Raw genomic sequence first — 14,475 nt, 5'->3', positions numbered from 1 at the left:
GCGTCTGTAGAATCTTGGTATTTTTTATCTCGCTTTATTTTATTTATAATTTTTTTTTTTTTTTTTCAGTTATCTTTGCAATATTTTTCTTCTTTCGACGAATAGCAATGACAATAACACCGGGAAGTTAACACCTCGCGAAGATCGGACCCGTAGGTTGCGCCTGGCATTCCACGACCGAATCTCTTCATCCACGATCCGAGTGGCGCCAACCCCGACTTACGCCCAACTCTTGTTTACATTTAGCCACATTCTGCACGCGCCTGCGACGATCTAAATCTTTTTTATTTCGCTTTTTTGATTTTGTTTGTTCGCTTGGATAGTTTTTATTTATTTCTTCGACTCGATTCCAACGACTCCTCCGCATACCGCCGCCTGCCACGTAGTGCTACAGAATTTTGGATACCTTGGTCCATCGGTATTTCTAATTAATATGTATATCGTGCAATCGATGCTTTTTGAAAAAAAAAAGGAATTCCATCGATATCGATGTGTGCGTATTTCGATGATTAACAAACAACCGTTGATTTATGACAATTGCAATATTTTTTTTTTGCGAATGTAATCACGGGATAGGGACCACACGTGGGTATAAATCCCCACGTGCGTTACACGCAGCTTAGCCGTGATCGCCGCACGCTTAATTCGACGAAATGTAAATTCTTTGGAATTCGATTCGCGTGCCGCCACCGCATTCCGAGTTCCGATGCATCTTTTCTATGTTTACAACGCGGAGGTGTATTTTCGAATCAGCTCTGCTAAAAATATACAAGACGCGTTCGACTGCATTCCCCGAGACCGACGACGTGATAGCCCATCGTGTCAGACCCATGAGAGTCATGATTTAAAGGCTCGCGTGCTGCAATGCCTCATAAACATCGGTTATATTTATGTATAATATATTATAATATCGAGGGCTGTCGTTCCGAGGGACGTAACCCACCCTTTTTACCTTTATAGATAAGTGAATGAAAATTATGCGTATATCAAGATGGAAATATATTTTTTTTCACTTTTGCGGAATGCGCCCTTCTGATCGCGAGTCTCTGATATTTTTATTATCATTTTATTATTTTTATTTACATTATTTTTGGAGATTTTTCAGGCGCGCGCTCTCTAGAACATGGATTTATAATTATAATTTTAATCATTGGATAGGTGTAGTATGATCTGATTGCAAGTTTGATTTGTATCGGTACGTCGGAAGTATTCTTCAATAACATTTCTCCGAATCGGAGGTCGGGGGGATAAATTCAAAAACCGCAATCCAGATAAATTAGAGGCTGCCGACACGGGGCATGTGCATCAGCAACGCACTTTAGAAACTCCACTTCGATCCCTCGCAGCTTCAGGCACGAACCATCGGAGTTGATCTCCTCGATCGTTGTAGAAGATATACCGTACAAGGTATTATAATAGCATCATAACATATAGTATAAAAATCGAGCGCACATTACCTCGAATTATTATGTGGAAAGGTACACTAATCGTGAGCCCGTGAAATGAAATGCCGGGAATTTCGAAACGAAACCGAGTACGTGTTTTAGATCATCGATTATATTATTCCTGCAGCATATACCGCGCCCTACTAAACTTATTCAGCTCAGGGCTGTATCCGGATGGAAATTCACGGCGCCGCAGGACACCCGTGCCTTCGAGTTCTCCGTAATCACCTGCGTGAATTAGCTGGTCCTGCACTATTTTCAAAATATGAATACTTGTTCACGTAACAAAAGCGCCCCATCTGCCGCTCATTTGCCGGAATCGGGTAAAAGTCAAAATAAAGATTTTCACTCCAATAAACCTAATCTTTGTAAATCTCTTGTCATCTTATTTTTTATTCTCACACCGCAGAACGAACTCGGTTAGAACAAACGAGCATGCGGTAGATCGAGGACGTATTGAAATGAGATAAGATAATAAGGATACACAAAAAAAAAAATAAATAATTCAAGAAAAAATGCGCCGCGGGTCCCTCCGCCTCGGCCCTCATTTCCTTACGGGCGAAACTTTGATCTATGAAATAGCTCGTAGGGGGACCTTCGGCTAGAAAAGACGAAGAAGAAGAGGAGGCAGAACCAGAAGAGGAGGAAGAGGAAGAAGAAGAAGGGCCTCGGAGAGGAATCAGTCAGTACCACCGGTCTATTAGAGAGGCAGCCCACAGAGATGGGAACCGTTTGATGTCGCCGCTTCAGATCTCAGCTGTGGTGCGCCCCGTTGCGATGCGTGCCGCGTTTTACCGCTGCGATGTTGCGTTTCGCTGTGTTAACATTACGTTACAATACGTCGCACTGCGCGGGTTGTCGAACGTATAAAACGCGAGCATGAACCACCTTCGGTTATAAATGCGTGCACCACGATGGACACGTTCATCTTCATTCTGACGAAGCGCGAATAAAATTACCTCGTCGTTTTACCGCCCCACGTAACTTCGTCATTTTTTATATCCTCGTATTTTTTTAAGATTCATTCGTTCTTACGTAGGAAGTTACCGATCGGTACCGGATCTGCACGCAGAGGAACTTGGAGCTACGTTCCCTCTGTAATGGCTTCTCGCGGCACTACCAGAAACGAAGTTTTTCTTCCGAATGCAACACACTTACAAAATAACCACCCAGCAAGAATTACGGGGGAGTTCGGAAATGTTTGAATGGCATTTGACGAAGAGCGCTGAAAATTGGGAAAATTGTGACTAAAAATGTTGGACTATGGCAAACGTAGCGCACCTCTTGTGAAAGAAGAAGAAGAAGAAGAAGAAGAAGAAGAAGAGGAGGAAGGAGACGAAGAAGGAGAAGATAATGATGATGCCGAGGAGGATCGCGCGTCACAACAACGCAACGAGGTGAATAAAAACATCAACACCGAACATTGCGTCACGCACGATAGGTGCAAGAACCTGAACCCAGGCACGCTGTTGAGGGGTGGGGGTTTAATGGTCCAGGAGAAAAAGATTCAGAAGTGGGCCTTCTTCTCTTTGTCCCTGATGTGCTATACGAATCGGGAGGTGCGTGCTGTTGGTGCTGCTGCTGCACCATCGCGCACAACCTTCACCTACCCCACTCAGCACCCGGCCCACTCACAATCAGCCAAGTCACCCTACTCACCATAGCACCACCACCGTAGTAAAAGGGACCTCGCCGCGTTTACTACTATATAGTCAGCTCAGCCTTTCAGCCTCTGAGTCGTTTCCGTGTTTTCTTCCTGCTGACCCGGACGCTGTGCTGCATGCCGCGTGGGCCGCACTAAAATTTCTTGCGTTTAGTTTTTCTTTCCCTCCTGAGTTTTCTCCTAACAAGTACTCGATATCATTTCTAAAAAAAGACGTAACTTTGTAAAACCACCTATTTTCTGATCAACAAATATTCCTTTTGATTTTTATCTTTTTTTTTTTTTCTATATCTTTTGAACAGAGCGTGCCGCGTACACGTGATCACAAAATGTGAATTTCTGACACTCCAGTGCAGCGCATGGTGAAAGTTTTCTGTGATTATTATTACCTATACCGAAATCATACAACATAGATGATTGTGTGCAGCACGGTAATATTGACGGATTTTTAAATTATTTGGGGGTGAACATATAATTGGTACTGTCTACCTGCGTCATCGTCGTAATATGAATTGCGGGATCGTCGCTTCTTCTGAACTTTAAGGATATCGAACGTCTAGTGCGCGCTATTTTATACAACAGTTCGGAGATGACGATCACTACGATCTGCGTATCATTCCTCTTGTTGTTTTGCACCATTTCCACATCAAGTGGCGGACACAAAAAACACGTAAGTATCGGTGGAATAGGAAATTTCTCGATGAATGATTCATAAAACTTATCAAAGTCAATGCATGAGAAAAATCAAATAGAATTCCATGAATGTATATAGGTATGACATTGCAGAGGAATAATGTGAAAAAAACTTTTCAAAGTTCAATCGATCATGCTTTTCCAAGGGTCTTGGAGGGTTGAAAAATTTATGCCGCACAGTGTTCGTATCTTACAACCCTCAACGCGATGAGATTCGCCGACATAATATTTAAAAGTCAGGTCGAACCAAAAGCGACAATCTTGTGCTAGCGCGGGGCGACTTTTGCCCCTTTTGAACCCAAGCCATAAATACGTTAGCCCATTACCTGCGAAGAGCCCTGGGAAAGGGACTTGGAACTCGAGTAAGAGGGCCGGTGTGCACTTGCCAATGAAGCGAACCCTGTTTCCTCGAATTTTAAAAGTAGTATCGTTCCACGGTCGTTAATCGGACGGTAAATAGTGAAAAAGTAGTTCAAAAATCTACAAATGCTAGCAGAATTTTTTTTCCCCCTCCTTTCTTCTTTCTGAGAATAATACCTTTTTTTTTTTTTACGAGACCTTGAAGTTTCTCAAATTCCTGCCCCCTCGAAGGTGTAAAGTTGCGTGAAAATCCTCAGTAAACAACATTTTACGGCCAAGTTCCACCCTCGTTCGGTCGTTTCTTCGGGGCAACTCTTCTGTAACTTTCAGCCCTAACGAATCCCGAAAAGATAGTCCTTAGCTGGTTTCATTTTGGTAAGCTTTGTGCACCTAAAGATTAGAAAAAAGTGGAGTATAAGCGCGCACCGCATGACTACAGGGCGGAAGTGGGGAGAATTAAGAAGGAGGTCTAATTTTGTTTGTGAGTCTCTGGTCAGCGTGCCCGTTAATCGACATTCTGCACCTTAGATCGGAATTAATGCATCTGCCGGTGCACAACTCGCTGAAAAAGGGCGAAACAAAACAAAAACATAATAAAAAGTTAGAGGCGAAAGATGCGCGGTAGCTACGGCCGCATGGCAGGTGCGCTACAAATTGGGAGGCGGTAACCGAACTTTGATTTAGATCACGGGCGCGCCTATTCGCATCGCTCCCTTTCGTTTCGCTTTCCCCTTATTCCCCTTTCCTCTCGCAGGCCGCAGGCTCTGAAGATTTTTCTCTTAAAAGCTCGGAGATTGTTGACCGCAATAGGTACCGTGTGTACGCATATGAAGCTCGTAGAGGATAATTCTGAAAGCGAAATATTATTGTCCTTTGTGATTGAAAAAAAAAGAAAAAAAAAAAAAGGAAAAAATGAATAAAAAATGTTGAAGCTCATTCAGCGGAATTATGGGGCATTGATCGGGTTCCGGTAAGACGCCAATGAAAGACTCGCCAGGGTATAGGGTGATCTCTACGCCATTGAATGAGAAATAATCTGGCGGGAAGCGGCTCCTCAGAAGTAGGAAATAATATTCCATCACTCGCGGCGCTGGGCCCATCCCTTGTCATCTCCCATCTCCCACCATCTCCGCAGCATCCTCAATCCTCATCCTGAGTCTGAAGTAGGTATCTGATCTCGAGCCGCACTTGCCGCTTGTGTATAACGACGATACGCTTCAACATCGCGGCGTGCAGCTACCGGTGTTGAATCGGTTTGATTGCCTCCTACTTCTTCAGCTCAAATCCACCTCAATGCGTTCCAAATGAGGGCTACCGGTCTTCAGACTTCAGACTTGTTATATGCTATACATGTATACAGACACACAGACCTGTAGCGCATAATCAAAGTGTTTTATATTATTCGTTTATTTTTTTTTTTCTAACTTGAAAGTAAATGGGATATTGGCCTCTGCATCGTAAGGAGATGATAAATAGCCCTTCGTTACGCTCCGTCAAATACCTCATCGCGATGATCAGAGATTTTTGAAACGTTATAAATGTATGTGTTATAACATACCCGCGGTGTACTACATTTATTTGTTATTTGTTTCTAGAAACTCGTTCAGCGGTATCCGGAGAATGCGATCTCAGCGATCCCAGAAGATATACAATTTTCTTGGTATTCATTTAACGCGAAATCGGGATTGACCAGCGAAGTAAACAACAACGACGATGTCCGTTTCTGGCCGATGATCGTCAGAGCGAGAAAAAGACGCGAGATGAACGCGGTGCAAAACGAAGGCGAAGGTGTAGCGAAGCTGGGATTAAGAAGGCAGAAGAAGAGAGATCGCGAACGACGTAGAGAGAGGGAAAGGAAGAGGAACAAGGAAAAAGACAAGGGTGTAAAAAATGGTAGAAAAAGGGTGCCGCTAACGAGGCACGCGAGGAGACCACAGCGTAAGAAAGCCGACAGGGGAAGAAAGCCGCATAAGGCGCGTGAACCGAATCGCGGGCGTCCCCGTCACGAACGTATCAGAAACCTGGAGAAGCAATATTTAGTGAGGAATCGTACTCTGGAATTGCTCGATAAGCACAACGCGAGAGATTTACCCGTGAAGAATGACTCGGGCTTTTTTAGACCCGTGCAGCAAAGTGTTCGAGATGTGATTTTCGATCGAAGAATAACGTCGAAGAAAATTGGGGAGATTTTGGGGGATGCAGGGAGGAAACCTTCGACTCTGAGAATATCCGACCTCCTCGTGCAAAAGACGTTGCCAAAAATCGAAGGCCCGTCGATTGACGCTCGAGGGAAATCCGTCAATATCAGCGTAGACGAGATCCACGATCCTCCGCTCTTCCTGGAAAAGTTAAAGACCATCGCAGTTAACGTATCGAAAATGAACAAGGCGGTTAAGAAGCTTCGTACCAGTGATCCCGTTGCTGGCGGTAACTCTGACTTTGAGATATCGACGGACTTTGACGAAAGCAGCTATCACTACGATTACGAAAACGTTTTCGAAGATCCAAGCGTTTCGCCATGGGTTAACTCCCCGCGAACTAGGGAAACCGTTGGTCAAAAGGAGGACCCACAAGAATACTTTCTGGACAGGGCGATGTTGTCTTCCGTCTACATGCCCGTCGACGATCAAGTCACAATTCAAGAGGGTCTCACAACTCTTTTGGCGAGGCTTTTTCAGACGCTCAGAAACACAACGGATGACGAGAATCGGGAACTCCTGCAAGATCTTGATTTCGATAATTCGGTGCAAGACGACCTGTGTCAAAAGTGGCTCGACTGTAAGGATAAACTTGAGGAGGCGTTTCTGGGTAAGACCTGATTTGATGATGTAGATGAACGTGCACTTGTTTCAAATCCCGTAGCTTTAACCAAAATTAATGAAAACCGAGACGAAGGAAAAAAAAAAAACTCTTCTCCCAGGACCACTGGTGCTACCGGCCTGCCCGTGTCACTATCCAAGCAGTATATTCTACGACGATAAGATCTTCGACGAGGGTCAACAGCGGCACTTCCGCTGGCGAGATGTTAGCGGTGAAGCCGAGAGACTGGACGTTTATAAACCTAGTGCAACCCTCTGCATCCGGTCTCTTTTGGCTCAGGGCGGGGGGAGCGCGGCTGCTCAACATTGCTGCTATGATGGCAGAAGAAGGTTGATAACTAGAGGTTCTGGTGCCGGAACTCCCAACTTTGTTAGCCCCGAAGTTTCCGCCCTGTTACACGAGAGAATCGATATCCTCCCCTGGAGACTCTGTAAAGGAGATTTTTCGCGGTACCATGATTTTTTGGTACTTTTATCGCCTGTGTTACATCTTATGCGTTGGCAGAAAATTAATTATTTTGTTTTCACCTGCAGATTTAACAAAGTTCGACCTCCAAACAATGACAACCACTGCAGAGCAAATCCAGATGAGGAAGAGTACCAGCGTCAAATAGACGCGACAAAGCACTACTGAAGTACAACAAGAACCAAACTTTACCTTAGCTTTACTCTATAAAATTAATACTAGTGAGTTATTAAATTATTAATTTTTTTTCCCCTGTATTATAGAGTTCAATATTATAATATGTATCAATTGTGATACGTACATTACCGCAAATATATTATTGTACGGGTATTATAGGTAAACGTGTGTTTTTGATAACATCAATCACCCCTGTCCAAAAATTAACCGTAAAGCAAAAAATTCGGTGGTAAAAATGAAATTTATCTAGAAATCAACAATTTCAGTTACGATTGGTGTAAAAAAATTAGATTTTAAACTACGCGCCGTCCGAATTCTCGGACGTCTTTCATACGGCGGTCAAGTCGGCCCTGACCCTAACAATGAGATACAATCAGGTAGTAGTACCTTCGCTGTTTAATTCGAAAGAGAAACCGGTTCGACTTAAGGAAGTCACGTGACTTTTCTTAGCAGTCCGCGTGCGTGCCTTTTGCCTTGATACCTCTGCATCGCAGTAGAAGTCCAGGAACTATCGTTGTTCGTCGATGCCACTCTTCGGACGCTAGTTGCCATGGATACCGCTTACAAACAAAAGGTAAAATTTTTATTCTCCATCATTTACAACTTTCTCACCGGATCTAGAAAAACTACCAGGATCTAGTTGACCTCTCTTGTTGTCGGTCAAAGAACTTCAAGAGTCATGGATTGGGGAATGGAACTTGAAGTTACAACAAAAAAGGTATAGAATTATCGACTGATTTCGCATCAAGTACAGTGCAATGAATGGTGTGTGAAACAAGCGTCGAACAAAGAGAGGGATATGTCATACTATTTTTAAAAGGTCTTTCATTGATTTTCAGCTAATCCCGCGACTCGGTCGCAGAGCTGGACACTCGAGTACGCAGGATGACTTCAAGTCAGATGATGACCTTCTGGACAGTCCAATGTCGCCGTTGTCGGAGCAATCGGCGAGGACAATGGCTGGGGGACATCAACCTGTCGCACCGCCTCGTTCACGAAAGACCGGCTGGGCAGATGAGCTAAAAAGTGGCGGGAAGTACGTTCGCGTCGCTGTTATAATTTGTATTTAAATCGATAACTTATTACGACTTTGCGAAAAATTAATTAGATCTGTAATTATAATGTAGATATAACACGACTGCAATTATTCTTGAAACAACCTTCTGTTGATCAGGCATTTTTTCATTTACAGATCGAAGAGCACCATAAACATAATTGAACAGTAAGTAACTCGTAGTGAAACTAAAGAATCATGCATCTCTAGTCACTAATAGATTATTCCTTAGGGAGCGGTTCAGAGGAGTTGATAAAGACGAACCGGAGGATGGTAAATTGATTTCGGCGGAATTGATGAATATATTTATAATATTTTATTAAACTTGTAATCACGTCTCAAATATATTATTTGCAGAAATACCGGTCATACCTGACCTAGATGAAATTCAGGAGGACAATTTTATGAGCGAAGTCGCAAGCTCTCACTTGTAAGTAGTTGAAAAGTTAACGAACTATAATACTATCGAGGTTTGGAGACTAAGTAAGTTAATTTTTCAAATTTTTTAAAATTATTTAGAGTCTGCGCAAACCGCGTTGAAGCTTACAAAGAGCTCGATACAGATCTTTACAAAAGTACAGCTCTCTCATCGCTGGACGACGTAAACTTGTCGCTGCTAACGGAAAAATTATATCCCGATAAACTAGTACGTGAACCCGACGAAGTCTGGAACTGGGATTTACTGTTCACCCAAATTGCCTCTGAGATAAACAGCGAGAAAGACAACAACATTGATACCGAACGAAAAACTTCTTGAACAGTACCATTATATATTAGATATCGAGGGATCCAAGCTGCCAGTCGCTTGTACACACTCTTGCAATAAAATTATTTTCGTATTACAAGTGCCCTATATCACATATTTTTTAAAATATTTGTGACCATTCTCGCATGCTGCATCAAAAAACAGGGCATACTGCGACTGCAGTGCCTGTATATGGAAGCGACAAATTACCTCGTCTGACCTATTCGATTGCCCCCCAATTTGGAAATCGCGGTAGTTCGAGGAGCCACGTGAGGACTCAACCGTGCAGGCGCACAGGGCAAATGTGCGCGCATCGGGAGCCGTACACAAGCTACTTGAAGCGACCACGTGACAACACCCACTGAGCAGATCTGCCTTTATCTAACGTTAGCGATCAATGTTCAGCTGTGCCATCACTAGCACACACTTCCATAAGACGCTGCGAACACCTCGGTATATATACGAATTAAAACCAAAATTCACAGCTAGTGAGAGAATCAGGGTCCATTTGAAACAAAGTTGCCACCTATCGACAAAAATTAAAACTTTGAAACTGCAGCCCTTAGCACATCCTAGTGGCCATGTTTCGAAAGATTTTCAAATAATTGTTTTCAAACGAAACTTTTATATGTAGGTTCTGACTTGAGATTTAACAATGAATAACCATCAGATATGGCCATTAATGTAAACAGAATTATATATCGTGATAATCCTGACTTGGTTGCGAAAAACCTTTGAAAAGAAAATTTAAATGGATTGCATGACAAAACTGTACAATTGCAAGTAGACATTGCTTCAAAATGGGTATCGTTTATGCGACGACGATGAACAGATTCCCGACTCAGGTTCCTGTGGATCACTCCCGACATTCCTGCGAACCTTGCTCTAGACGATATGAACCAGAAGTGCCATGCATTCCTTGCAAGTTACCTCCAACTCCAGGGAACCCTGGAACCTTTGAGGAAATTCACAAGAAAATGACAGATCTTAACCCACCTATTTTCGAAGGCATGAAATTGCTAGTAAGAAAACCTTTGAGTAGTCACTTCAAAGTAGATCACACGTTGACTCTGAGCTCTGTGACACCATCTGGTTATAAATTTGGGACGTCTTACACTGGCACAAAGAGAATAGGAGAGAAGGAAAAATATCCTATCGCGACTGGTGATATTACATCAAATGGGAATATGACTGCTAACTTTGTTCACACCTTTGGGTGTAGATTTCGGACTAAATTTTCGGCTCAGATAGCTAATAATAAATATAAGGCTGCAAGATTGACTACGGAATACAGATCGGATAACTGCACCCTATCACTAAGCATGGCTGAACCAAATTTCATTAAACAACATGGCACAATGGTTTTTCATTATCTACAGTCTATAACATCGCGGATTGCACTGGGGTGTGAAGTCGCTTGCCATCGAGGTTTAAAGGTCCCAGGTGGTCAACAGAGCATTATGTCAGGAGCTTTAAGATACAGCACGGGTTTCTTAACCTTCTCAACAACCCTAGGAGAGGCTGGACTACATCTCAGCTGTCACACGAAAGCCAGCCGACAGTTACAAATCGGAGCTGAAATCAATATTAATATGAGAACGCATGAGTCCATTGGTACTTTAGTTTTTCGGCTTGATGTCCCCCATGCTGATATGGTTTTCAGAGGGATAGTCAATTCTAATACAACTGTTGGTGCTGTCTTTGAGAAGAAATTGTACCCTATTCAAGAGTCGTCGTTAGTCATAAGCGCAATGCTCAACCATGTTAAGCAGCAGTGCAGAGTCGGAATAGGCCTGAATATTGGATAAAAAATTAAACAAACCCTAATGGTATTGAGTATATTCTTTTTTTTTTGTTTTTGAAAATTATTGTAAATATCTAATAAAAGATTCGACAACAGATGCGAACACATGTTATATCGTAATATTTTATTACCTATAATCCATCAACAGTTTAGAAATACCCTGTTTACAGAACATCTTTATCATAGCTTAGTATACATACACTAAATGTTCAAATAATAGTGTCTATTGCAACAACTCATTCTGCGTAAATGCGAACTGTTATCAGTGGTCTGAGGGAATACAACATTTTTCTTAGTATTGAATTTACTGGGGTATATACACCTTTAGAACAATCGCACAGGGATGGCTGATATTCCGTAGAATAAGTTCGGAGCACTAACCTCGTAATCAGTAGTACGTACATGGTACGAATATACTCTCAGTATGTCTTCAATTCGCATATGTCGAGTGAGCACAATAAACAAGGTGCTATTCATCCTCGTTGGCTATCCTTTCGTCCATCTCATCATTTTCTTGATGAAATTGATTTTTAAATTCGGCAAAGTGTCGTAACGTCTTATAACTGATGAGCCCGTTTTCGTCAGCGAACTCCAAAATATCGCAAATAAATGGTGATTCAACTCCAAGGATGTATTCACAAGTTTTTGGTTCAAGTAAGTACAGAGATACACTTGATGGACTGATTGTCAGGTTATCGGCACATTTCAATTTCACCTGAAAACACATTTTGATTGTAAATTAACTGCATAAGCTACCCATTGGAGGTGAATTGCCTACCTCGGTTTGTCTGGGCTTTCCAGTTTTATCACAAACACTGCCGTCACTGTAGAAATGTGACAATTGTCTCCTCTGCGCAATGGGTTTGGGTCTCTTATTTGGGTGTGCTTCGACCCATTCCAAATGCTTCAGCTTATTGAATGTGCCAAGATTCACTACAGTTTTGGTACCATCTCGTTCGATATGGTATTGGTTAACTGTATTCCCATAGCAAAATTCATATTTCCACCAGCCGTTACCCTGAGATTCACAATTAAAAAAGTGATGAAAATACAAGTTTTTTTCGTTTCATCATAGTATATGACGTGAGATGTAAATTCGGGCGAGTCTGCCTACCCCGTTAAAACAATTGAGGCCACTGAGAAAACTTGGTATTAGGCTGACGTCAATAGGGCTAACTCCTTGATCCACCGATGGACTCACAGCCTCCTGTAGATTGTTTTTTTCCACAACATCTACTGGACGAACTTCAACTCTGAAACGAGTTTCACCATCCTGGAATGTGTAAAGGTTTTTAGTTCTGACTAATAATATACAAGCTACAGTTCTCAATTGTTCTTGAGACTTCTGCAATGTTGACCGTGATGCTGTTTAGGGTCAAAAAAACAAATTAGGTAACGTATAGCTCAAACGATAGAGATACAACAGAATTTGAGAAAGGTAATGACTCATGAGACTGAACCTTGGTAAAATACGTTACTAGAAGAAATGAGATTACAGTTCTGCTGTAATAGCGTGAAGGCCGTGAGGAATAATACAGACATTAGTATTGAGAATCAAGAATGGTAAGTGAAAAAAAAGAAGCGTTAGTAAATCAAATAAAGTTAGAGTGATTAAACAGACAAGTATGACGGCCTTTCCCTAAGATTCAAAATAGTCTAACCTGGTCGTCCTTATCTATATGGAAGATCGCATAGACTTTCTGCAGCTTTTCATCCTGCATAAAAAATAAATGATTCAAAAATCGGGAAACCAATTAAAATGCACCAAATTCTAGATAAGAAAATTCTTCAAAAATAATATTCTTAACGAGGAAATTCGGAGCGACACATCATTTTCAACCCATCATGTCCTGGACCTAAAATAACTCCAGCAATGCTAGAAGGTTCAAAAAAAGAAGAATAGTTGAGATTATTTTACCGTGATTCTTTCATGCCTAAGCTTCGAGCTCTCAGCTTCCAAAGCGATGAGAGACTTAGGCTTCTTTGGAGCATTATCAACAGGTCTGCAATTGATCAAGTTCTCCCCAGTTTCCTGTGGTTTATAATCTGGGTGAGTGCACAGAAAAGCTGATAGAACAACAGCCTCATACTCGCAACTGGACGTTTCCTTCAAAGAAAACACCTCATGTTTTCCATGTTGGTGACAGACGTACAAAACCCTTATCATTCTTGGTTTGTTGGTTAAATCACAAACGGTTCCATCTGTCATTTTCATTTCTACGTATGGCATGTTGATTCCATCAATTTTCTTAACCGGTATCTGTGCCTTTCTGTTGGGATTCTTTGCATGTTCATCATACTCCGCAGATAATTTTTCCTTCTGCGGTTTCCCAAAGGTACCAAGATAATATTCCTGAACTTTCACCTTCTTCCCTTCTCTTTCTTCATGATACTGCCGAACGTAACGCCCGTGGCAAAGCTGGTAAGTCCAGTAGGACTCTAACTGCATGTTCAAATCACACTTATTAATTTCCTTTCTTGGATACCAGAAGAATGATAGAGAACAAAGATATTGTTTACCCGATATGAGCATGCACTATGGATGAATAGGGGTTGTAAAATTTCTATTGGGTTGGGTCCAGCGTATGTTTCTCCATAATCATGTTCCTGTTCTGCTGTATCCGGAATCAGACAGTGATACCGCTCATTGTTTGCTGTTGTTATGAAATAAGACTCTGTATTCGTCGGGGGTTCCTGAAAATGGAAATATAGATTGTCACCATTATTTACTACATTGTTATTTATTGTGGTGTATGAAAGATTTTAGGTTATGATTGTCGAGGATATAGGTTACAGAATCAATGACGGGAATTAAACGAACAGGACCAAAATGTGTATTGTAAAATAACTGATAAATCGTACCAATAAATCAGTGGTACTTTTACCCGGCCAATTGATTTTAAAAAGAACCGTGTCATCAAAACCCTTGAGGTCGTGACCATAAACAAAACAAATCACCACAAACAACACTAAATATAGCCGTAAATCGATAAATTCGTACGATTTTCTCATTTTTGTAGATTGGATATTTTCTTTCACAAATCTTAGGAAGATACTTTCTGTTTATGGCAAGTTAATAATCACTTGTCTTTGACCGTATTGTGACAGCACAGCATTAAGAAGGTTTTCACATAGTTTCGTCTGTTAACACCACCTCCCAATTCGACGAACGAGAATCACGAATTTATCGCACAAATCCATGCGGACATTTGTCATTGGCTCGAGTAGACCCAATCGAATACGCATCCA

At 41.8% G+C, this 14,475-nt stretch overlaps 4 protein-coding genes across 8 annotated transcripts; 3 read left to right on the top strand and 1 right to left on the bottom strand.

The window, feature by feature from the left end:
* The first annotated feature begins 3,109 nt into the window (after positions 1 to 3,109).
* LOC105684065 (isthmin-2-like) lies at positions 3,110 to 7,781 on the top strand. The gene is made up of 4 exons (XM_012397173.3): positions 3,110 to 3,778; positions 5,757 to 6,969; positions 7,082 to 7,430; positions 7,515 to 7,781. The coding sequence occupies exons 1-4, from the start codon at positions 3,698 to 3,700 to the stop codon at positions 7,612 to 7,614; spliced, it is 1,743 nt and encodes a 580-aa protein (XP_012252596.3). The 5' UTR covers positions 3,110 to 3,697; the 3' UTR covers positions 7,615 to 7,781.
* A 270-nt stretch (positions 7,782 to 8,051) lies between these two features.
* On the top strand, positions 8,052 to 9,519 carry LOC105684064 (intraflagellar transport protein 43 homolog). Of its 4 annotated transcripts, none has more exons than XM_020851227.2 (6): positions 8,052 to 8,197; positions 8,463 to 8,659; positions 8,816 to 8,845; positions 8,898 to 8,950; positions 9,035 to 9,107; positions 9,197 to 9,519. In XM_020851227.2, the coding sequence occupies exons 1-6, from the start codon at positions 8,174 to 8,176 to the stop codon at positions 9,432 to 9,434; spliced, it is 615 nt and encodes a 204-aa protein (XP_020706886.1). In that variant the 5' UTR covers positions 8,052 to 8,173; the 3' UTR covers positions 9,435 to 9,519. The 4 variants fall into 4 exon arrangements, with proteins under 4 accessions (XP_020706886.1, XP_020706887.1, XP_012252595.1 ...); XM_020851228.2 differs by lacking the exon at positions 8,052 to 8,197 and adding an exon at positions 8,202 to 8,341 and having other exon boundaries at positions 8,444 to 8,659; XM_012397172.3 differs by lacking the exon at positions 8,052 to 8,197 and adding an exon at positions 8,204 to 8,341 and having other exon boundaries at positions 8,910 to 8,950.
* Positions 9,520 to 9,648: 129 nt separating this feature from the next.
* Positions 9,649 to 11,253, top strand: LOC105684063 (mitochondrial import receptor subunit TOM40 homolog 1-like). Its single transcript, XM_012397170.3, has one exon. The coding sequence runs from the start codon at positions 10,223 to 10,225 to the stop codon at positions 11,228 to 11,230; it is 1,008 nt and encodes a 335-aa protein (XP_012252593.1). The 5' UTR covers positions 9,649 to 10,222; the 3' UTR covers positions 11,231 to 11,253.
* An 82-nt stretch (positions 11,254 to 11,335) lies between these two features.
* LOC105684068 (endoplasmic reticulum lectin 1) lies at positions 11,336 to 14,399 on the bottom strand. Of its 2 annotated transcripts, XM_012397176.3 has the most exons (7): positions 14,089 to 14,398; positions 13,747 to 13,920; positions 13,145 to 13,669; positions 12,888 to 12,941; positions 12,341 to 12,499; positions 12,005 to 12,244; positions 11,336 to 11,941 (listed from the first exon to the last, which is right to left on the bottom strand). In XM_012397176.3, exons 1-7 carry the CDS (start codon positions 14,236 to 14,238, stop codon positions 11,696 to 11,698), a joined length of 1,548 nt encoding a protein of 515 aa, XP_012252599.2. In that variant the 5' UTR covers positions 14,239 to 14,398; the 3' UTR covers positions 11,336 to 11,695. The 2 variants fall into 2 exon arrangements, with proteins under 2 accessions (XP_012252599.2, XP_012252600.2); XM_012397177.3 differs by lacking the exon at positions 12,888 to 12,941 and having other exon boundaries at positions 14,089 to 14,399.
* Between the last annotated feature and the right edge of the window lie 76 nt (positions 14,400 to 14,475).

The sequence above is a fragment of the Athalia rosae genome, chromosome 2 (genome assembly GCF_917208135.1).
Source record: "Athalia rosae chromosome 2, iyAthRosa1.1, whole genome shotgun sequence".
NCBI lineage: Eukaryota > Metazoa > Arthropoda > Insecta > Hymenoptera > Athaliidae > Athalia > Athalia rosae.
The sequence above is the reverse complement of the archived record's forward strand: the minus strand, read 5'-3'. Positions and strand labels throughout refer to the sequence as shown.